Below are 25,324 nucleotides of genomic sequence, written 5' to 3'. Positions count from 1 at the left end.
AATGTACTGAGCACTATGGCGCAAACAGAGCATCTCCACTCACCCAGCTCTGGCCACAGACCCCATGGGTGCCGCATCCTCAGGGGATGCCGGGGAGCAGTTTGGAGAAGGAACCTTGTAAATGTCTCAAGTGCGTCTCAAAATAACACTAGACGTTTAACTGAGCATTTTTTACCCCTGAGGATAACCTTCAGGTGTTTGGCTGGACTATAAATCCTTTATTTTCTTCCTTTGGCCCATGTTTATAAGTGCTCACGGAAAGACACACGCAAACCATTAGGAAAAGTGTAAAATAACATCTGCTGAATATTTTTCAAAGCAATGTCTGTGGCAGCCCTTGTAAGGTTTGATGTGCAATAGGAAGGCAAGGATGGAAACAGCCTTTTATTCTAAATTTCATATGTACACGGAAAGCCATTTTACACAGTCTTGGAAATTCTGCGTAAAAGAGCTATTGTCGTTCAATGTCACTGTGCTTACATTAGTAAGTAACAATTTTTAAACATGGAGTACATTATTAACAACAAAAACCATTAACAAACAGGCATAAAAGACACAGGTACGTGTGCTGATATTTCACATATATTCTAGAAACAAGTTGGCGCAAACATAAAATGTGCCAGTAAAAAAAAAAATAGGCATATTTTCAATCACGCAATACATGATTTTTTTTCTTGCTTTCTTGCTTTCCACTTTATACAAGATATGCTGAGATCCATTCTCAAGCCTTTTCACATCAGGATTTGCAGGCACTTCAGCAACCCAGCTATATTCTTACAATACATGTTCAGACCAACAAACATAAAAACAGCTGCTTGCAAAAGAAACTCTCATATCCCATATGCACATTCAAATATTACTCACTGTTGGAGCAAGCTTTTTAGTTTCAGTTATTTATGGATACTGACATGTTTTCAGCATGATGTGTAACAGCTTTTCTCCACTTATCTCGCATTCATATACTTAAAGGTTTATTTTTAATGTAGTATCACAATGCAACAATACAGCATACGGAAGCACAGGGCAATTGTCCACAAAGCTTCACAGATTGTAAAATTATTTTTTCCCTCTTTTTTTCATTTTTTTGATCTAAAGAAAGTCTGATTTCATTCACTCCTGGTTTAAGTTTGCTCCCAAACTTGCCAAAAGAAAGACAGACACATACAGGATGATGATGGGATGAACACCTGCCTCCTCCTTTTCCAGGACTCAATTGTTACAAGAGCAAATTATTGAAAATAATAATAATAAAAAAGCAGAACCCATTTGTATGTTTGTTCATGGTTCCCCAAACTTAATGAAATAATAAAATATACCAAACGAGGGCTTGGATGCAACTGCATTTATAAATATAAGTCTCTCTCCAGTTACTTGATTTGTAACGGGTTGTGTATTAAAATATAAGGCAATTGTAACAGAATTCTCAGGATAACTGAAAGCCTAATATTATTTTGTTCATGAGTCATGATAAAGGCTTTTTAATAAGCTCAGAGTGGGGAGAGAGAGAGAGAAAAACAGTGCATATGTGCATAATAGGAGAAGGATATTTTTTTCAGCATACAGACACTTAAATATTGATCAACAAAGACTGGTAATGAGTCCACCATAAAACATTGTGAACTAGAGTAGAACTAAGCCTTATCCACTTGAGAATGATATGTAACATTCCTCCTGACCCGAGAGAAATAAAAAAGGACATGTCAATGCTTAATTCAACCTCAAATTCATTAACTTTATGCCACAAAGCTGCATGTTGGTATAATAACTCACTGCAAAGTAAAACACATTACAACAAATCCTAGTAATAAGCCATTGACAACTACTGCACTGGGCTACAAGACATGGTAACCAAGGGAGACATGTTGCACCCTTACGCTATGATTGTCAAATGGTGGAAAATCCTTCCATGAACCTAACACTTGAGACAGAATGGCAAAGACAAAAGGCCCACCAGCTCTTTGCCCATATTGTTAAAGGCACTGAAACAGACAATGGATATACTCCTTAGTACCATCAGTTTAAAAAATGTTCAAAATAGAAGTCTTTGTATGAAAATGTTCCTTATTGCGTGATAACTTGATCTTCAGTTTCTTCAACTCAAGAATAGAATGGTCTTCCCTTTTCTGGTGTTTGTAATCTGTTCAGCCTGGCTACCTGAGATGGTGAAGGTGGTACATCTTGTCTGAAAGGACCTTTAGGTGGGGTATAATTAAGGTCCTGAATTTTCTTATACGAGTCATAGTTGCTGGGTCCTTCAGAAGAAGTTTTTTTTTTCAGCTGTTGTTCTTTCCGTCTCTGCTCTTGCCGGAGCAGTTCTTGTGTTTCTAGCATAACCCTGGCATTGAAGCCATGTCCTCCCATATAGCCATTCCTTGATCCCTGATAGCTGGAATATCTGGGGTTTTCCTTTGCAGTCTGGAATCCTTCACCAGGAGAATAGCTCTGCTCCCAGGAGTCTTGAGATACCGAACTGGCATTTTTTCTGCTTTGCCTGAAAATAGAAATGGAAGATACACTTAAGACAAACCTTTTGTTTACACTTCTAATGCTACCGATAATAGTCCCTGGAAAAGAAGGGAACACCTGCAAAGTGACCACTTTTCTCCCAGTGATATCATTCTCAATAAGACAGTCTTTTCTGCCCCAAGGAGGACCTTATCTCTTCTGCTTGGAGAACATCTCCTATAAAACGGAACTATATTTCTGTGTGCCCTTTCAGGAGGAATATGTTGTGAATACACAACCAGTGCTACAACAGCCATTCAGTTCTTGAGAAAAAGTGCAATAATTCAGCTGCAAACTAGAAGAAACCATACAAAATTCTGTGCTTTCTAAGCAAGCAGATAACAACCAGTAATTGTAAAATCACTTGTGAAAGATTTGGATCTAAACTTCCACTTGATTAAAAATGCAACAGGCAGATCTTTTAAACACTTGCTTGAAAGCTGCACAAGGCAGAAGATAAAGCTCATTATTGATAGCTAGTTTTACAGATGGGAAGTTCATCTTCTCCATCCCAAAACTAAGGAGATTCATGTTAACTGAGCTGCTTCCAAGTTTACTGTACCTTTTATAAAAGAAAAAGCAGAGATAACATATTTTTCTTTCTTTCTGGCTCCATGGGGTGGACAGATAAATCAAATACATATAGGAATTACAAATTCTTATCTCTCTTCACAACAACTCACTACATTATTTTGAAGCCACATTATGGTTTTGAAATTCACTATCAAAATGCTAGATGCTTTTATGAATTTAAAATAGGAGTGGGGATGATAAAGTAAAACAATTTTGTGCCACAGTGAAAGAGATACAAGAGATACCCTTTTTGAGAGTAAAATTAGTGTGCAAGAAACAAGCAGTAAAACAAAATATATTGTGACATTAATCAATGAGAAAATCATTTGGTTGTGTATATATGTCTGTTTTTCATGTCAGAGCACAACATGATTCAATGTGGCCTCATCCAATGAATATGCAGTGGAGAGATAGGAAGCCCAGAGAGTTGTTCTACCATTTAAAAAAATAACAACTCACTAAATGTTTTTGCACTTGTCCTTTCACATATACAACTTGAAAATAACCATATCTACCCTTTTTCACAATATATCTTGAGATATCACTGATAATCTGGATGAAAACTGCTGTTCAGAAGGATGGCAAATGATTCCAGCGTAAATTATAACATAAATTCTTATTCAACAATAGCTCTTGTTGCTATTCACATACCCTACTTTGCCAAAGAAACATTTTTGAGCCATGTTTTATCACTTCCTGGAATATGAGAAAACTGAATGAACCTCTGTAGGCTACGAAACTGCCAGGTTTCTGATCTAAAGCAAGATAAATTGTAAATACTACAAAATTAACTTGGAGTTGAACATTACTTTCAGAGTTTCACATGGGACAAGATGATGACTGGTTGGACTGATTCAATTTATTGTTTTATTACTTTCTGGTACTTATTCAAAATTAGTTGGCCCACTTTCACTGTCTTTCTGGGAAGATTCCTTAAAATTGATTAAAGAGTTTATTTGCCTTCCGTGCTAATGATTTAAATTTACACGGAAAAAGAATGAGGCTTCTAGAGACTAAACAAGATGAAAAGCAGCAAAGCCTAACAATGAAGACAGCACACAAACTTTAATTACCAACAGTCTGGAAAGCTGAACACCTTGATGTCCTGGTTTATGGTTGGCGAAGCGTGGTATTCACAGCACTCAGCTTTATCACAAGCTCCCCAGAACTCCATCTACTCTCAGCATGGCACAGATACCATTGCTCAAAAGCATTGGTTAAACCATCATTAATTACTCATTAACTAGTTCATTAGTCATTTCTCATGTTAAAGAACTCATTTTTGAAGTTCTCACTCCTCATTCTTTTCAAAAAATAAACAGTTCTGTGGCCCACAGAATTATTGTCCAAATTTCTTGTTTGTTTTCTCCTTAGAATTATGAATTTCTGCCACTGGAACTTTACACTGCAACTGACTGAAATACCAGAGGTTGAGCGAACAAGGAAAGAGGGTCTTAAGAATCATAGTTTTGAAATTAAAATGACCAATTGTCTTCCTACTTTAAAAACACACATCCACATTAGCATTGACATTTTTCTACACGGTTAATGCACTGCTGATATCAAATTTAAAGAATAAGCAAAATTTATACACTAGCAAAATTTAATGGAGTTTTCAGGAAAACAAATACATCATTTATAGAGCTAGTCACTTCAGAGGTAAGTTACAGATGAAAAGCAAGGAAAATGTAAAGATTTTCAAAGTAACAAACATTATTTTTATAAACAGAAACACAGAAACTTTACAATTTTTTTATCTACTTCCAAACTTAAAAATTCAAAGATGTTGGTAAGGTTCATGATATGATAATGTTGATTATTAATCTTCTATTCATTCCAAAAAATAGTTATGGTGCACTTCTTTTTACCACAGTTATGGTTAAAAAAAAAAAAAGTCACGAACCACATTTTCCCACAAACACAAACATTAAGACAACTTTGTCTGGAAAGAATAACTAAAATCAAGGGAAATTTGACACCAAGTCGCAGAGTAATAGATTCTGTATTCAATTATTGCCATTAATATTTGAAAACAGACAGACTATTAGTACAGTGCTTACCTATGATAGTTATCCAATTTGTAATTCAAGGTAGGCACATTCTTTCGTAATTCTTTAAGCTAAGTATTAAGTAAAAGATATGTTGCCCAAGTAGGTCATTTTAAAACCTACGAACTTTTAAAATACAGATTTCTGTAGAAAAATCAGCATGTTAATTTTCATCATTCTACTGTTAATGACCCACTAACTCAGAAAACCTGGAGGCCCCTGAGCTTTGAATAGAATTTCTCAAGTCCTTATTCTTCTATTTGAGGTCTTGCTTGTTTGTTGTTTTTTTCTTGGTAATTTATGACTCTGTATTGGCATCACAAGGATAGAATTTCTACCTAGTAAGGAACTAGGTAAGAGGAAAAAAAAACAATCATCTGATATGTCAAAGGGGCAGAAGAGGGGACAAATCATGTCATGCTCAGGAGACTTCTGTAATTGCAGAAACTGAAACTGGATGGTGTCCCACAAAAAAGAGCTTTGTTTTAATGTCTCAATTCTGTTGTGTGCCGTGTTTCTTCAAATTCCACTGAAATCCACTCTGAACTAATTCTCCCCAAATAAACAGCTCCCACATGCTCTCACTTAGGGAATTTTATGCCTCTTCCACACTGAATACATTCCACCTTATATCAATGCTAAACAAAAGTGTCTGCACTAAGCACAACATTTTCCTCCTACAAGTGAAATTAGCTCCAGGCTCCCATACGCTGAACAGCTTCAGACAGTTCCCATACCTGGGTAATGAGCTGTACTGCCGCTGAGCTTGCTGGAAACTCTCTCTTTCTTCTTGCCGCTGCCGCTGCATTTGAACCTCTACTGATACTGAGTGTCTGCCACTCTGCGAGTATGTCTTGGAGCTTGGCTAGAATAGGAGCAAAAACATGTCTTAAAACACAAAATTACCCACACAAAAATGGTGAGCATTTAAATTGCTGTTGTATACACACAGGCATATTTCTATCACCATGCTGTTCTGGTAGCTCTTTCAAAATAATTTCATTGAATTCTGATCCAGAATGCTCTGTCCTCCATTACTGCTTCTGCTTCTTACCTACCATTTCTGAAATGTATCAGAAAAATATTCATCCAGAATAGGTTGTGTTTTTGTAGTAATGCTGAAAATTAAATGAAGTCAGTGGAACAGATCCCCAACCAATGTAATTTAATGTGGCTAAGTTAAAGACAGCATTTACACCTCGCACTGAGAATCTGACTCAAGTTGACTATTTTTAGAGAAATACCACCTATCCCTCATCATTTTGATAGCATGAATTACTATAAACACAACCAAATTAGTATTAAAAAAAGGAAAAAAAATGTATATGAACTTTTCCTGTTTGCAATTCATGAGGAATCACTTTAAATCTCACCAGCACTCATGTGACACTCTCCATATTGGACCCATCCTATTTTATGTTGGTCCAAACATGCACCACGTGGTTTTGTGAGAGATATGGTAACATCCTCTGGTTTGATAGGATCAAATCTAGCAATTCTATTGCACATGATGGGGAATCCTGTACCTCAGACAAGGATTTTAGGTAACATTTTAACTAGACAGCAATTGGGCTGCCAGCAATTGGAAACATTGGGTAGCACACTAGGAACCCACGAAAGCGGAACAACTCTGCAGGAATATGGAGCATTGCCAGTCAAGATCTGGCAGAACAGCTGGATTCAAATTTCAGATTTGGAAAAGATTTATCTTTATAAAGATTTCACTTTTCATTTTATTCAGTTAATCAGATTTCACAATTTCAAGCTGCTAAATACAATGACAATAAAGGAAAGAATTTTGGGGAGTTTGGGATTTTTTAATAATAAAGTTTCACCTAACAAAGTGAAAAATGTGTTAACTCCTCTCTTAACATATCAGTTCTATTAAAAAAAAACTTATTTCCAATCACTGAGAGGTTAGAGAGCCTAAAGACTCCGCTGGGACTAGCAGTGAAACAGCTTGTGTCAGACATGCTTTTGTGAAAGCACTTTTTGCCTTTTCACATCTGCCTCTCCCTCACCGGGAGGACCTCTCTTGTTTTTTGCTATTACAATTTCTGCAGCAGACAGATCTCATAAAGGCTGACAAACATCTGAAAGATAAAAGACTTTTCAAAGCTTCTCACACCTGAAGGCATGTATTAAAAACCAGAAAGTTGTCAGCCATGACACAAACTTCTTATTTGACTCACCGTGTAGTCAGGTACTTGCAAGTAGCCCGAAACACAACATGCACAAAACAGGTGTATGGCTCCTATAAACCTCATCTCCAATAACAACATACTTAGAAGGAACATCAGTCAGGACTCAGAAGTTAACAGCTAAAATTCGGTGAGCAACCGCCTTCCCTGTTAGTGACAGATTACTGCACAAAAGGATGAGAATGTGAAAGCAAAAGCTTTGAGTAACCCAGGGAGAAAATTTAAGAGAATCCTTGATGCAGCAACATTGACGTCTGCTGCAGAACAGACTACTCTGTAACAGTTCAACAAAACAGCACTTCTAACGGAAGATGCTTGGATGAAGCACAGTACAGTGAAGCAACAAGTCCAGAAAACAGACTTGTGCTAGTCTTGTGGGAGATTCCTTGAGACGTGTATATTCACATCAACGACCCCGTGGAGATCTCCTGCTTTATTAAATAAAGGCTACGCATACAGAGCAGCAATTTCAGTTATTGCATAGGTCAACATTTCTAACTTTCCTGACTTTATTGAGAGTCTTCTGGCATTTCATACTTTATTGAAGGGCTCAGCTTATGGAAGTGAGCGATCATCTGAAAGTCACAGGATTTATTTGTGAATTCTCTCCAGTGTGGTTATAAACAACTTACAGAGAACCAGAGAGAATCCCAGAGGTTCCCATCTCAACCTCTCCATAAAGTATAAAAATATCTAGGCTAAGATTTTAAAGCCAATCTCATCATTTCATGGGTTCTACTGTAACAATGCTGGAAAATCTACATGTAGTTGGAAGCTGCAGTTATATGAAATATAGACATGATATTAAAGTTCCTTCTCTTTATTTGAAAGCTCACTTATCATTTGTTTTAGTTCATTGAAAAGAGATTAATGGATTCTACAGTACAGGGAATGGTTAAATTATCAAACAGATGGGGCTAGAATGCCCGATACAACACCTAGAAGCTGCTGCTAAATTTTGGCTTATGCAAGACATTAAAATGTAAAAATTGAGGAACAACGAATATTTGTATCTGTAAAGACAGCTGAAATAGGATGACACAAGTTTTGAAAGCACTAATGGACTAGGAAGGAAGTGAAATTAAAACTTTGCTTAATTGATAATTTTGTTTAGTGTAAACATTAACCAATGGTTAAATACCAGAGGTTTAACACTATCATGCCTGCACTGCGCCCCGTGAAGCCCATGTCTGAAATTATTAATTCTTAGCAGTCAGGAATGGATTCTTAGCAGTTCACAAGGATTTTCATCTAATAGACAACATTTCTTATTTGTGAGGCCTACGGCAAACATCTAAAATCAATCATCTCATTTTCTGAACTTATAAGTACCTGTATGTCCTGTTAAATTAAGTGGATTTGCTATACTTCTTAACTAATCTGAAAAGAAAGACATTTATTTAGATTCCTGTCTGTACTCTGTTCACATCTACAATATGCTGTTCAAATAATAGAATTTGCTGTTGGATTTCAGGTATCCAAAAATATGACAGTAAGACATAAAAACCCTCCCCCTGCATGTAATCACATAACTGACAACATGGCATATATACACACAGACAGGTACATTCAATAGTCTTTGTAATGAAAAGGCACTACTTCAAGCTCTCCTCATTAAAAGCCTTGGTGATACCATAATGAATGTCCTTGATATATGGCTATGATGATATAAAGACTTAACACATTATGTTTTGTATCCTGGGCTCATTCAGAAAAAAATGCAGGCTTCCACACCAAGGACCGTGATTTATTTTTTCAATATGCTTTCAATTAAATGAGTCTAAAACAAAAATATTTATATCCTAAGCAATCTTAATATGCAAAAGCTAATTTGTATGCTTTATTTCAATTTTCAAAACATCATTTTATGCCTATGGAAAATATATGCACAAGCACATATCTATATACATCTGTATCACATTTATGTCAGCACAAAATGGAGAGAATTAAAAAAATACTATTTTCATATCCTTTATCAACAACAACAACAACAAAATGATGTATGAGTAATACAACACATGATAATTTTAATGTTGATATGAACTGCGTAACACAAGGTTAAGTACAGTTATAACAACCTTTTGAAGCCACCCAACAAACCTGGCAACAGCTCTGTTTTAACAGTACAAATTGATAAGAACTGTGGCCTTGTTTGCAAAGAGATGTATGACAAGCGCTGACCTTTTAAATCAGGATGCGGTCAAGGCCACAGTAACAACCAAGGCTGCATTATACAAGTAAATGTATGTCCATGTCTTCCACAATACATTTAAGTGGCAATAATAGTTATTGCATTCAGCATTGTTAAACAATACTCTGCTTGCAAAAATATGTTTTCAAATTTATGAAATTAGACAGCTCTCTTCTCAAAGAGATATTATTTTAAAAGCTTGCCTGCAAAGTCACAAGTTTCTACAGATTTCTCTCTTTTATCCAAACGACATTGTTTTCGTTTTGCACAGAATGTACTCCTAGGTCATGGTGCATTGATCACCACCGCCTGCAATGGCAGCAGGTTTTAATGGATCCTAGCATGAGGAAAACATTAAACAAGCACTAAGAGTCCTTCCCATGTGTCTTCCCACCATCGCTAACCCATAGAGTTCAACCTATGGGTCAGGATGGCAAAAGAACAAAAGGATGAAGCTCCCTCCTCCCTCCTCAGGCAAAACAGAGTCTACTCAGGGAGCTGCTTTCCCTGCCAGCTGGGACATATGCCCCGAAGGCTGGATCCCTCTCACTGCAGCACGAAACTCCGGGCACTGCACAGATCCAGGCTGCTGTGCAACCACAGCAGGGAACGTGGGAGCCACCTGGGCCACCGCATTTGGAGATCCCCAGAGATAGTCTAGATAACCACCTGTCTCATACACCCATGTCCCAGCCCACTCTCATAGGGAGAAATAGAGAGAAATGGTTATTCAGACTCAAGGAGCTTCTTGAAGTCCACATTCAACCAAGAAGCCTCAAGACCAACTAGGAATTTGGTGGACACAAGGCATAACATCCCACACCAAAATCTGTGATTCTTACAGTTTATAACTAATTAGAAATAATAAGTTTACATGACCTTGCCCGCTTTATGTATAAATACATTTGGCACAGAAGACAGGCAATCCAGTAACTGTATACCTCAAAATTCAGAATGATAAAAGCCATTCAGCGGTTCTGGGTCTTTGAAAACGATTTTTATTTTTATCTTTTTGTTTATGTTGCTATGGGGGATAGAACATATAGCAATATCTTTTAAAAATAATTGCCAACAGGTGCGTATTAATTCAAACACTGCATAACCTCATTCCTTTCTTTGTCTTGCTATGGTGTATATGTAGGAAGCTGTGCTATAGAGCAGCCTGTGCTATTTACCTGTACTGCACATGCCTGTGAGCTGTAGATTTGTTTATAAAATCGCACTATTGCACTTCTTTTTTATATTTTTCATCTTTATTTTTGTGTCTCACATAAATTAATAGATTGAAACTGGTGGGGGAAAAGAATGTTAAAATACAAAATGTTAAAGTAAGGGTCTAGATCTTGGCAAGAAATACATTACATTTCATTAAAACCTTCCCAGGTTGGATATAGAAGAGATTTTTCCTACACTAATGAAGAAAAACTATCTGTGGAGAGGACGCCTGCATAACTTTGATTTGAAAGAGGTCGGGCAGGAGAAACAAATTTAGCTCCAAAAGTATACTGCATCCATTCTTATGCTCAATTAGATATTACCTAATATCTTGAATTTTAAATCTCGAAAGAGACTCTTGATATGGGTTCATAATAAAAAGAATTAGTATTCCATTTTTCTCCCTCATTAATGGGTTGAATATTTCTACATAATTTATAGCCTGACACATACTTTGCAAATTTTGTTTCAAATATAGTTTCATATTCATTTTCCCGAGTAGAAATAATGTGTAACACTTGAAGATACAGTGATAAAAATCAGGCTTTTCTATTTTGCTAAAAGAGTTTTGGATTACTTAGAATTCATTATGGCTTTGAATATGGCTAACGTTGTGGTTAGCACTTGATTACAGAGGTAAGAAATGAGTACCATAAACAGATATAAAAAAAAAGATTTTTTTTTACATTTGCCTTAGAGACAAGAAAAAAAATGTATGTAACAACAAACAGCAAGAAAACAAGCATAAGGCTTAAACTACCACTTATCTATCAAGCCATGGTTAAGTACCTTATTAGGATTTCTGGAGTCTTTCCTCTAAGAGAATCACGCAATTATTTACCTTTCATAACCTTCTGCATGTAATTAAAGCTATAATCAGATGAGTCACATAGTAAATTTAGTTTTGACCCAGTCAGCTGCTATCTTAAAAGAAAATCTTTTCATTTGACTCCTAAATATGTAAAGTGGAGTTTGCTCAGCTGCTCTCCTGATACCAATTTTCTCCTACCATCCAAATAGATTCAGCATGACTGCAGAAGAATGTATTTGTGAAGGGAATTTGTCACTTTGCATTTTTAGCATTGAGTTTTATATTAAAAATGAAGGAATGAAACACCAACTTTTGGCCCTCCTGAGTCTCTGTGTTTTCTGATAGTCAGTGTGGTTCTAGAAGCAGGACTGGCAAGTAGTTGCAGCATTTTCTACTGATTTAATATGCCATTTCTTTAATTGGATTGCTTGCTCCCTTGACATTTAGGGCTATAATACAGTGTTTTTGTTATTGAAGGTGAGGATCTGCTAATTAAGATGTGACTAGGCAAAAATACAAGATATGGAACAAATTACAATCCAAATCTCCTAACCCCAGGACTGGTACAAACAGCAACAAACCTCAGCAGACCCAACACTTACACAGAAAAGAACAAAAAACAGAGACACACCTTTGGTATTGAACAGAAGCACAAATGCCAAAAGAATCTTGCATTTGTAGAAAAAATATCAAGACCCTCAAAGATTAGCAGATACAGCATGATTCCATCTAGTTCTATATGCTGGGATGTACATTTCTGCAAAGTCTGACTGGAATTAACGCCAGCAGGCTAAAAATGGATTAGTCATACTTTATGCCATTTTTCCATTTATTCCTGTGCAATATCAGGCACACTGTATTGATACTGTACACCTTCCTTTACATCATTTTTTGACAAATTATTTTTCCCAAAACAGGCCAAGCAGAGAAAAAAAAATAGAAGCCTGAGAAAGTTACCTTAAAATAAACAAATACAACAACCATTTCCATAAAGCTTTGGCTCAGTTGCTAAACCACTGTATTTTAGAGAGGTCTAGATGATGAGAGTGCTTGTTGCTTAGACCTTAACAGCGTGTCATTCAAATGGCTTTGAGCAGCAGCGTTATGCTGTTTAACAGCCGGTGCCATCTCGTCCCAACATTATCACATTTTTTTTTCCTGTTAAGCTCTCTGATGTTGTATGAACAGTCCCAGGCTGTCAAGTATTTTGTTTACTGGCAGGCAAATACAGCTGGGCAGAAAAGCCAGCTCTGTCCCACTGCTTGGCCATGGAGAAATAACCGTCACTTGATGGAATCAGCCCAATGCCGGCGGGGCTGGTCACTGGACCTGCTGCCAAGGGTACCGTGCAGGGCAGCGGGACACAGAGCACTGCGATCCGGAAATCTGCCTCTGGACTGTGGAGGACACAGAGTGCATTGGACATGGGAAACTGGACTTCTGTGCCACAGGTGTGATGGATTGGAGCTGGTGACACACATAGCCTCATTTTGATAATATATTAGTGGGCTCTTGAGCTATTGAGCTCCTCTGAATATCCTTAAAGCTGCCAGATTTCTATCAGCAACCATTACATATGCTGCAAGCTTTATATTCATTTGTGTTTTCTTAAGGTAACCAAGAGCCCAGCATCATATCAGCACTTTGTTCCCTATCCCCAGCCCTCCCATCATCCCGTTAATGAGAAATGCAAACTACTTATCACCTCGTAGCACACGATCACCTCTGCGGATGAAAGATTGGGTTTGTCTTTCTATCCAGGCCAGGTCAGAGGTGGCGGCTGCCAGGCAGCTCAGAGGCAAGGTTGGATGCAAAACCTGCTGTTTCTGGGGGCTGCACAAGCCATCTCCCCCAGGTGAAAACGTATTTTTCAACAGCGCTCCACATACAGGTGCACTTTTCACTGCTGTGGTTTATAACCAACAGCTTACAGATGGAGAAGACTGAAAGGACGCTGATGAATGTATCCCAGTATTTTCCTGCATATGTGTTATAAACCATTTTTGCATTTTTTTGTGTCACTGGTATTTATTAATACATCTGGATCTGTTTTGAGAGGGTGTCTTAACAAAGTCCATCATCTTAGACTAATATGTTAAAGTAATACACAATGCTTAAGAGAGAGGGCTATGGTTCCTTAACGCTGAAATTACTGTGAACCATTGAAAAGGATGAGATCATTGCTTTATCCTTTCCAAGCATCGTGATCTTGCACAGCTGAAGTAGATGACGGAAAAAATAATAATTCAAAAAACTCTGGGCCAATTTTTTTTTTAAGTACGTGTCTAAAATATAACATTTGGTCACCTAGGTATTTAACAACAGAGCAGCTCCTACAAAAGAAACAAAAAGCTTCAGAATTAATATTAATACATTAAGCTGAATTAGTCACTTTGAACTCATTTGCATGATCTGCAGAAGGGGAGTAAACAGAAAGATCCCATTTGTTTGAATAAGAGAAAAAGGAAAGGTCAATGTTCTGACCCACAATTTAGGAAATTATTCCATTCCTAAGGTAATCAGCCTGTCATCCAAATAATTCCCTACTTGCTCATTACAAGAAACTATAATAAAAGCCAAGTTGCCTGTCTAAAGTTGCTATGGCATTTAGATATACAACAATTTGGCCCATGACCTTCAGTAGTTAAGTTCCCAAGTCTTCAAGAGTGCAAGTTTTTCTCATAGACAGTTTTCCCAAGAACACCACTCAAATCTCTCATCTGGAGACTAAACAGCAGTTGATATGCATAATGGAAATTACCTCCCACACCCAACCCCCTCTCTTCCAAAAGTTCTTGCACTATAACCGAGATGAGCTATCACATTATCTTCACCACATCAAATCAAAAACATCTGTTAATAAAAAATGTTTATTTTATTTAGCCAGTTTCAAAGCAGGGTAGAGATTTCTAACATGGGAAAAGAGAAGCCCATGTCCTGATACAGCTAAGCAGTGTGAGGTCAGTTAGGGATACATTTACCTTTATTCCTTTCCATGCTGCATGTTAAAAATACCACAGTTTCAAATGGGTAAGTTTAGAATGGACAAGAACACAAAGATTCAACAGAAGTCAAAAAATCTTTGATATCCACCAGCATAGGCAGACAAATACAATATTCTCCTTATGGTGTTACCTAGTGCAAGCATTCTGGAGTTGTGAAAAAAATGTACTGATGTCATGACACTGCTTTTGGGTTTTGGGGCATCGCAAAACTGTTCACTGTCTTTACAGTGGAATTAAAAAAAAAAACTGCAGTAAGATATTTGTCACATACTTAAAGGATCCTAATTTAGGATAAATTTAGGATACATAATTGATTAAAAGGAAACACTGATTCATTCAATTATGTTAAACAAGATAAGCACATGGATTTACATAATTGTATCGCATTGTTGGATAAGATTGAACAGGATTTAAATGATCAATTAGGACATATTCTTGAGACAAAAACTGTCTCAACTAATATAAGTGGCAAAAGGAGCATTATTGTGAAATATGCTATTATGCATTGCTCTTCTTTTTTACTGTGAAATACACAATTCCTGCTCTTAAGGAAAAGTACTGTTCAGAGTGAAACTGTCTCACAGAAAATACCATTTGCGAGGTTTCATTATCTCTCAAAACTATTTATATTAGTATGTGCTTCATCTTGATTTTCCTAGAAAATTTCTGTATAATTGATATTGCCTTTGAGGGAAAAAAAAAGACAAAAAAAAAAGGCAGAAAGAAGCAGTAGCTCAAAGTCAAGGGTCCAAACAAAGAGCAAGTAAAGCTGCAAATGTAAAGCCCAGATTGCTGAAGAAGCTTAAAAATGAAGAAGCTTAAAACGCAACAGTGAATGGGCAATGTGGATAAGGGAAAAGAGAGAAGTTTGGAGGAAGTGGGACTTGGGTCTATCCTGCATTGCGCTGGCTGGCCCAGGGCAGTGGGAGGTTGTGCAAACTTGCAAATTTGGCAGACTCTGTACACTCACCCACGGCTGCTCAAAACTGTAAGTCCGCCTCCTGTCCTCCACGTCCTCGTCTTGTTTTGCTTGCTGAAATTCTTGTCTCAGGCGCTGTATCCGGTCGTGGTTATTAGGAGTCGATCTGTTGCTAAGAGGGAGGATGGGAATATCAGTGTACGTTGTGTGGAACTGCTATCTGTGACTGTCGTATCACAGAAATAATATCCAAGCATTTCATGCCAAGACGTTCAGTTTATAACTATGATTAATGCTGTTTGGACTTATTTTAAAGAAACTTCAGACAGCGTATGCGTAAGACTAATGAGGCTATTTCTAAAACTCACCAAAAGTTACCGGAATCTTTTCAGCAGGTTTTACTTCTCAACATGAAAAGGAATATGTGCATTAGTGTCAGACTTAACATAAAGGGAAATTAAAAGAAAAGTCAAATCGTCTTTGCTACTGAATAAACATGAAAGATATTCCTTTCCAATCAATACAGGGTAGTACTGTCAGGTCTTTATTCGCTTCAAATTCATTACAATGTCTGCAGACCCTGCCTATATAAAATTTGATTATTTTCCCCAATCAATAAGAGCCTGTCATCCCTTAGTTCTGTTTTTAACAGGTCTTTTAACCTGATCAGTCTGAAAGCATTAAAAGGCTTGTGGGCCAGTAAAAAACAGTGCACCTGACAGCAGTACCCGCAGGCCTATGCAGCTGGCTCCTGTTCTCAGAATGCCAGTACTTTTGGAGAATTCTCAGGGTTAGAGTTATTGTTATGTAAAATCATACGCAGAATCTTGAACTATTCAAAACCATAAATTTTCCCACACCGCCTATCACAGGTAATCCTCTCTCCTTAGCCCAGGTTTATGGCAATGAAATATGCGCAGGAATGGTTTGTTTCATGGGACAGAGGGAAAGTGGATATTTATTAATCTCATTGCCATTTTTCCAGCTGTGCTGCTCCCACCTGACCCCCATAACCTCACCATATTTCAAACACATTAATGTAGGAATCACAGGAAGCCTGAAAAACAAATCTGTTGTATCAAGACTAACCAGAAACATTTTAATCTCTTCTTATGGCCTTTTTAAGCACTGTATTTATTGTGCATTTCAAAAGAGTTGGTGAAGAATGACCAACTGTTACTTAGTTTCAAAAGAGCAATCTACAGAAAGACAGTAGAAAACAAGGCTATAGATTCATATTCTTGGACACGGGATATGGTAATATACAAATTATTCATATCCCATGTCCTCTCTTATGAAAGAAGGCAGCTCTGGAGTCCATTTGTGACTGTTTTCCCTGTCTTTTGAGTCTGGTAGGTGCATTGGAATAGAGGCCAGAGATTTTTGAGACATGTTACTTCTTTCCACTCTTTTCAGTGCTATGCAATAGAGCTTTTCATGGCTGGGATAGCCAAACCAAAAATTTTGCATCTGTCTTTTAGTGAAAACAGATGTTTTTAGATGTTTTTTTTTTTCTCCCCACGAAACAAAAGGCAAAGGGGTTGGGAAAGTTTTTTTTTTTTTTTTTTTTTTTGCAAATTATCTTTTTTTTCTGCAAATGGGAGCTTCAAGAAATTATTTATTTGCAGTGTAGGTCAATTGCTATGTGCAAATCACTGTTTTGAAAAGAAGAGTTAAAAAAAAAGAACAGGTGGAAATGAATGATTTTGGCATTTCCAGAATTTCCCCTTTCACTGTGGGTGTGCAGCTAATTCCATTGCTTTAGTTCAGCTTAATTTTGTTGAACAGCTCATCTTCCTTTGCAGTTTCATGTTATACAGACTTATTCTATATGTTCAAATTTTGTCCAGCTTTATTACATAAGCACTTCCTTTCCTTTCTTATGAATTGCTATACACCACACTTCTTTAATGTAATCGTCATTATCCAGTTCATGTCAGGCAAAACACTTTGAAGTGGCTTGATTTTAAAAACTTGTATTGTTATTCTAACAAATGAATATTCTAATACATTCCATACAGCTCATGTTTTCTGAAAGATAAACTGCATTTAGAGTTACTGACAAATTTAAAGTATTAGTACTTTGGATGTAAGAATACCTGTTTAAAAGAGAAATACCATTATGTTTTGGTGCAAAATTACTAGCAAAGTGCTGCAGACATACTTCGATATACTCAGGATGATGGGTAAATCAGTCATCAGTCTTCCTCAATCAAGTATATTTTTAACACTAAAAGATGACAATACAAAAGTGACACTGCAGTAGTTACTTAATGCTAAAGAAAAATGAATGAATAAAGCAAATGTAACTGAACCAAAGACTATGCACCTCAAGGAGGAGACGCATCATGCCAGAATGGGCTACTGCAGACCTGAGAACTTCTATGCATCTTATAAAGATGATTAATAACAGGAATTACCTCAATGGTGCAATAGCAAGCAAACACAAAATGTCCATGCCAGCAACTAAAATGTACGTCTCCTCCAGAAAAGTGAACGCACAAATGTGATACCCATTACAGTGAAGGGATGGAACAACAGGGGATAAGGAGGATTGTAGGATTTATGATTAATTTCTTCTCAGACCTAAGAAGAAGGCTTTATATTCTTATGCCAAAAAAAAAAATAAAAAAACTATTGAAGCTGAGTTAAGAGGAAATATTTAATGTTATTAAAATGTTTGATAATGGCAAAGATAAGCCTTTTAACAATATTTCTACTTTAATCCCAAAAGCAAAGGACATGACCTAAATTAAGGAAAATTGCAAAAGAAGTGAATTATAAAAAAAGATTATTTCACAGAAAAGAAAGAGCTAAACTAAAGACAAAACCACTTCTGTCTCTAAAAAACATTTCTATTCAAATTTCTTTGTGTTCACACAGTCCTTGATGCAGAAAGTGAGGTCAAGTGTGTGGCTTTTTATTTAAAAAGGGTTAAAACAATTTTGTGTAGGACAGGCAAGGGGAAAATGAAAGAAGCTAGGGCCTGGCCTAGCTTGAGGAGAAAGGTTGTTTGTGCTTTAGACTATAGCTCAGGTTTGTTTGCTCCCGCTTCCATTTTCCTCTCAACTTGGTGCTTAAGTTCTCTTTACTGAAAGGACTTTGCAGAAGGATGGTGTAAGTAAAAGAAAATAGGAATAATTGCATCATTATTTTTTTAAACTCAGTTTACCTGAATATTCAAAAGTAAATTAAACTCAAAGAATTCAGGAGTACTGACTGGAATGAAGGAGGTTATCTTGAAATCTCTCCAAAGTTTATTGAAAACTTGACGTAGGCAAATTTTAAAGATTTCAGCAAACCTGCAGTGGCAACTTTCCACAGTAACTGCAGCTCGTCTAGATGGCAATTCTGCTACGAGCCTTTCCCTTTGCCTACTTCAGAGAATGGACAGTTGAAAACGTATGGAAGATGATCAGCACCTTCGAGCACCAGACATGAGCGATGTTCTTCTTCCGTAGCACCCTAATTACTAAGTGCTCTTAAGAGAACTACAAATCAAGAAACGGCTCTCAGGACCCAAGCGCATTGTGTGAAGTGCCCCTTCCATCCTTTGTATCTAGCACTCCCCTGCCTGCCGTCCAGGCTGCAACATTTAACCCCTGGCTATGTAGTGAGTGCCGCTTAATAACACATGCAGCCCCCAGCCGGGGCTAAACCTGCCGCGCTAAGCGAGGCTTTGCCAGACCAGGGCTGTCAGTGCACGTTCAGAAAGAAGCAGGCACCGCAGTGCCCACCAGGGTCTCGGATCATTAAGCAATATCTCGCTGCGATGTCCCGTGCTGAGGTGCAGAGCTGTAATCCTTTCCAAACAGACGGATTTTCCGTGTGATAAAATGGATACTAACAGGCTACTAAGTGAGGATGGCTAAAGCTTTGGAAAATAAATAATATATATATTGGACTGAAACAGTATGGGAAAGGGTCTTAACAGCATCACCAGGCAGTTGCAACATGACTGGAATAACCAAAAGGTTAGCATATACCAGCTGCTTTACACCTCACAGTCTTTTGACATTGATTTGAGCAGCCAGGGCCTCTGCTCTGACTGGCTGCTTAGATCTTTGGATAGCAGCTATAAAACACAGATGGGACCTTATTTACTTCAAGCAAGCTTGTAAACATCACTCCTTTTTTATAAAATAAGTTCCCTTCTGTTTGGACAGATTGCTTGTATCTTCTTAAAAATGAAGACGCGACGCTCCGTGTATCTAGAGGTAGGAAGCAAGGGAGGATGAGCAGACTCCCACCGGTCCCGTTACTCTCAGGAATGCTCTCAGGCCCACGCCAGCACATTAGCTGAAGTTCACACCTAGCTGAGCACAACACGGTCCTTCCTGCATGGCTTGGTCAAGAGGAACACCACTGCTCAAACTTAACTAGCACAACCAGCTTGGCTTCTCCTTTTGCTTCCAGTTTGCCCTATGTACTGTGCTGAGACACCCAGAAACAGATTTTCTAATGAACACGCTGATATCAACACACAGAGGTGTCATACACAAACAAGACCAACCATGGGCAGCATCCTATAAAGGAGCAGCTGCATAATCACAGAATTACTATTCTTTTTGAGAAAAAAAAAATCAGTTGACCAAAGGATTAAGTTTGTTAAAAAACCTACAATTGTAACTGCAACATGGAAGGAGGCATAGGGAAGTTTATTTTGCACTCCTTCCTCCCTCCCCTTGCCCTGGCCCCCTTTAGTACCAAAGAATTTATTGGGAATAAGGCATTAAAAGGTGGGGGAGAGGTGTTAAAAAAAGAAAATGTATCAATTACAAAACTGCAAATAAAAATAGCTTCTCTGCACAAGCTTCATTAAGTTTTATCAGCTAGCATCTTGGGGTTTTACACTCAAACCACAGGTCATAAATTCACAGTAAATCCCCCATATGTTCACAAACACCTGAATTCAATTTCTCTTCTAGTTGTAAGAAACCGAATGTGCTGCTCAAATTAATTATGCATGCAAAGTTAGTTTCTAACAAGGACAGCTCCTTGCATGCTGAAGGGTATACATCCTATCTGTTTTTTCCTTTTTTTAGGTCTCTTTCAATCTTGGCTTATTTCTCCTGTTCACAAGGTTATAAAAACCCTTCTTTCCTGCCGGTTCATATTTGCAAATGAATACAAAGCATCATAAATCCTTTAAAGTCTGCAATCTTTAAGTGCAGCTAAATTCAGGGATGGGATTAATATGACAGGCAAGATCTCCTACATGTTACCTGTACACATACATGCACACTATGGCATATTAATTCCATCAAAACAAGGATTTTAAAACCCGGGATATATGTCTATATGTATGTGTGAGAAATCTGCTCTTCAGGAAGCTCATGTCATTTCCAGTTTACCTTCACAGCTGTAGTCAGCAAACATTTCACAAAGAAGTTATGCAAGTCCCCAAGGGCACTTGCTTTCTTCAGCAGGTGAAATTTGTTTCCAAATTTGACATCCGTGATTTCTTGATCATTTTACACCAATTTCAGTAGAGCAAATCCTTAAAAGTTTAAAAGACACAGCTCTATTCTCTGGGCTTAGAAGGTTGTCCCAAATGGTGTTAATTTGGCACCCGCTTTTGTTGTGGTAGTCATAAACAACCCAGTGGACTGGAGCTGATAGGGAAGTCACTTCACTACACCAGTCTCTGCAAACTCTCAAGACTGAATTTCACTTGGAGTCCCCCTGTGGTCATTCTGAAGCGGGGCCATCATTTTACAATCAGTGAAATCTGAAGAATGCACCCAAGACCCTTTTTATTGCTACCATCACTCTTCCTTATTAGTCTGTCAGAGCCTGCACACAGGAGACAGAAACCCAGCCTTACTTTTCAGGGGAATTCTTCTGCTAAAAAAAGCAGAGATTTTTAGGAGCCTGCTAAAACATCTGAAAACAGGTACTCTGCTACTGGGTTATCAGGCAGGCTAGTCCTTGCTTTGGCGCTCTTTGCTAGGTCTTGTAGAAGCAAGCCAAGCCAATCATCAGCTACACATGACTGCGATGTTCCTGGCTACTGCTGCTGCTACAGCCTTTCGCCTGGACCCAGAACAGAAAAGAGAGGGAGGAAACATGGAACATCTTCTCAACATGTAAAGGCAATGGCAGAAACACATTTATAAAGACTACAAATTAATAAAACCTGTGGCAACAACTAAACAGTGGCAACCAAGCAAGAAGAATTTAGCTTTTTTGATCTAAATGAAATAAAAAATTACATCGGAGGCAGGCAAAGAAGCAGTCTCTGATCTTCTGAGCATCTTCCTGTCCTAACTTGGCCAGACGATATTTTTTTTAAATGTTTGTTTACTTCTGAGGACACTTGGCCTCACTAAAAATGAAATCTTTATGTATAAACAAAACTAAAGTATCAAGCAGTACAGAAACAGTGATGTACAAACAAAAACTTTTCTTTAAAATGCCTGAATACTTCAAAAGATAGTAAAACATACAAAGTTCACATGACTCCTGCGGTCCTTAGCAGGCTCTAACATAATTATAGTATAATTATTGCAGTTCTTTGACAGGGGGGCTATTGAATTATAAATCTTCAAATAATATTTTGATTGATTTTACATTATTTCTTGGTATAATTATAGACTAATTGCCAAGTGCAAAATGAGAAGTTGTCCCTAAAAAGCAAACAAACAAAAATGACTTGATTAAGAATCCCAGACTGGGACCAAGTTTCAGAAGGTTTCAGAAATTTGAAACATAAGGAATGTCCCTTTTCTAGGAGTATCAGTAGAGCACAAATTTTATATAAAACACACAGAAGTGTGGAATCACAGTTTTGTTTTTAGAGTTAATTTCCAATCTCTAAATAAAACTCTAAACCTGAGATTACTGTTAAGCCTTTTCATCAGTTAGTGCCTGGGCATGCAGTTTCCCATGTGACTCAACCAAGAAAACATGAAAATCAAAGCTCAGATTGATTACTTGAATTGGTGCCTAAATCCACATGGCTGTTGCCTTCTTATGAAGCTGATCACTAAGATTTATACCAATTAGCACAAAAACTAATTAAGATTTTTAATTAAATATTATTTGCATATGGAGATTAAAAACATCTTTACAAGATACTTTGCAAAACAACTGATTTCTGGATAAATTCTTTTAGCATTTTAATACAAAGATGAAGATTTTAGTAAATATGTTTTAATCATGAATTACTACCACACTGTCTTGATTAGCTTTAAAACTAAAGATTGTCATGAAATGACAGTCAGTTATCTTCAAAAAATAATCAGTTCTAGGGAAGGTCAAACAAGAACACAACTTACCTTTTATCCCCAAAATGAGTTGATTATTTATTCAGGCAGCTGGGACTCAGTTTTTCACTACTTAAGGTATTTTCACATCATTCCACTTATTATTCCTCTTGGTAACATTGAAAATGCTTTTCCTCAGAAATTATCTTTTTGTATATACTGTTCAGCAATTGCTGATGGTCTCACTATGTTTTGAAAAACTGTATTAGAAATACTGAATTTTAATCTTTTGACATTCTTGGGCCACTCTGAATGCAGGTGCAGATTTCAGATACCCTAACGTGTATTTCTCTCACTGCAGAAGAAATGCAGTACTTGCACATTAGACCATTTTTCCAGTTTACCCAGAAAATTAACCTGCTAAACACCATAGGATAGCAAAGTTATCTAGCAGGGACAAAGTAAGGTGGCATTTTTTTCACCCAGTGTTAGCCACCTAAAAGGTAGGCATGTTGTATGTTGTAAACCCAGCCATTGAGACTCCTTTTGAGGGCAAAACAGAGAAGAATGGAAGGGCTCCAGGATGCAGCCCACAACCCCCTGCCTTAGGACGCAATTACTCACCCTCGAGAGCTCATTATTTTTCTCCACTGAGAAAGGAACAAGCCCAGAATGACGAGCTCAAGCTCGGGTGGGTAACATTAGACACCTACAACAGGGCAGGTAATTCCCATCCTAAATGACTAACTTGGGCTGAAGATGGGTGAAAAATGAATCCTCTTGAGAAACCCTAGAACCAAGGATGCCTGGTGGAAGGCGACAGCCCCTGGGCATGGTGCTATAATCTAACAGTTTAATCCATAGGCAGAAGAATTAAACAGAAACAAAATTTTCCCTCTGTGACTCATGGCCAAGTCACTCTGCATCTGAGTTCACACAGGCACAAATGGACATTTGCTTTATTTAAGAAGTTTTGAATGCCTGTATAAAATCTGAGCCAACCCTAATTTACTCTGCCACAGTTTTAAAGTTCTTTACAGGGTATGCTATACTACTGCTTGTAATACTCATTTATAGAAAAAAAATAATAAGAGAAAGGTTTTGACATGCTGACATGCATAGAGCTAGGCTTGTGATAAGCCAAACATTACAACATACTAAGTTCTGTGGTTAAAGGATTGCTTTGGCTTGGCCAATTTGTTTTTCAGCTTTCACAGTACTTCAACTAATGCTACACATAATAAGGCTTTTCCAGCCTTATTTTCCAGCCAAACACTTGCCAGATTTTTTGATGAACAGAAAGGAATGAAAAACGTTTAATAAGGAATTCTACTTAGTATGTCAGATTTATTTTTCTTGTTATTGGCCTTATGTTACAGAGTTACAGTGTATCATTTCATGTTGTTATTCTTACAGAAACGTTGAGAACGTTTCATTTTGACACCATAATGGTGTCTCTGGAGATTCTGATGACAATGTGTTTTGACATCATGTTAAAATACATCCAAACTGATATCACTTTATTTTGTCATCATTACATAGTTTTAGCTGAATTTGTAAGATATTGCTTTATATTGATGCCTTCAATTGGGACAATTTCAGTACAAATGGCAAGTGCTGAAGATTTCTGAAGACATTAAACACGCCTCTGTAGCAGGCCTGCTGGTGGTGGAAACGAGCCCTGGCCAGATATCCCAAAATACAGCAGACAGTCACACGACAGATCCTCAGTCAGATCATAAAAGCTTCAAAGTGCTTTTCATTCTGGTGCCCGATGATCAATTTAATCAACTGCTCTATAACGTTACTTCAGCAACTTCAGGCGGGAGGCCCAGCTCTGCTGCACACCAGGCACTTCGGTTGCTGCTGGGATGTCGGAAGCACCTGTGTGTCATGGTGCCTCGTGCAGAAACCAGAAATTATTTTCCTGAACATTATTAAAAACTGAGATTTCTAGCTCGTAGGCTTCACTGAAATGGAAATTGCTACAGATATAATTCTGACTAATGAATAGCAACACCAGTGTTAGGTGAGTGCTCTGAAATGCCACACTGGCCTGGAGCCTTAAGCAGTGCAAAATTGCTTAGATGCATTGAATCCAATGGAGTTTAAAGGCATTTAAAGATCTGACCAAGAGCTTTGAGAAGTTTTAAGGGAAATAATAAATAAAATGAGCTTCAAGTTTCCTTTTACCAATAGAAATTCAGGGACTGATTCTGGAACAATTTGCTCTAAAAATTGTCTGGAAAAATTATCCCTGAGCAATCAGAAAGATGCATACCGTACCAATTTAAATGTGTCCACTTACAGCTATATCATTCAGTTTTCTCTTTTTGTTATTTACTAGTTCTTGAATTTTCTCTACAATGAATGAATTAAATAGCATCTCTAGGGAAATCAACACTTTACATGAATTAGGAAGTATATGTATTCAGTACGGCAGTCCAGATTCTACTTACCAAAATGATTGCTGATAAAATCTCTAATTTTAAGCATTAATGCATAATATTTCTCTACTGCTCAGATATGATCAAAGAGAATAAAGAATTTCTCCTTTCCCCCCATTCTCCTAGAGGATAACGCTTAATAGAAATTGCTTGTATTATCTTATTTCAGAGAGTGTGCTAGAATTGAGACAATCCCATGAT

At 37.4% G+C, this 25,324-nt stretch overlaps 1 protein-coding gene across 1 annotated transcript in view; it reads right to left on the bottom strand.

The window, feature by feature from the left end:
* Window positions 1-1,405: 1,405 nt before the first annotated feature.
* The window catches only part of PARD3 (par-3 family cell polarity regulator), a 435,290-nt gene continuing 411,371 nt past the window's right edge, over window positions 1,406-25,324 (bottom strand). Inside the window, 3 exon segments of the mRNA XM_088534020.1 lie at window positions 1,406-2,491; window positions 5,864-5,991; window positions 15,520-15,640. Of these exon segments, the coding sequence (XP_088390146.1) occupies window positions 2,098-2,491; window positions 5,864-5,991; window positions 15,520-15,640 (643 nt within the window). The 3' untranslated portion in view covers window positions 1,406-2,097.

Source organism: Tinamus guttatus, unplaced genomic scaffold, assembly GCF_059628265.1.
Source record: "Tinamus guttatus ecotype Peru unplaced genomic scaffold, ASM5962826v1 Tinamus_guttatus_pri_ptg000530l, whole genome shotgun sequence".
In the NCBI taxonomy this organism is placed as follows: domain Eukaryota; kingdom Metazoa; phylum Chordata; class Aves; order Tinamiformes; family Tinamidae; genus Tinamus; species Tinamus guttatus.
The sequence above is the reverse complement of the archived record's forward strand: the minus strand, read 5'-3'. Positions and strand labels throughout refer to the sequence as shown.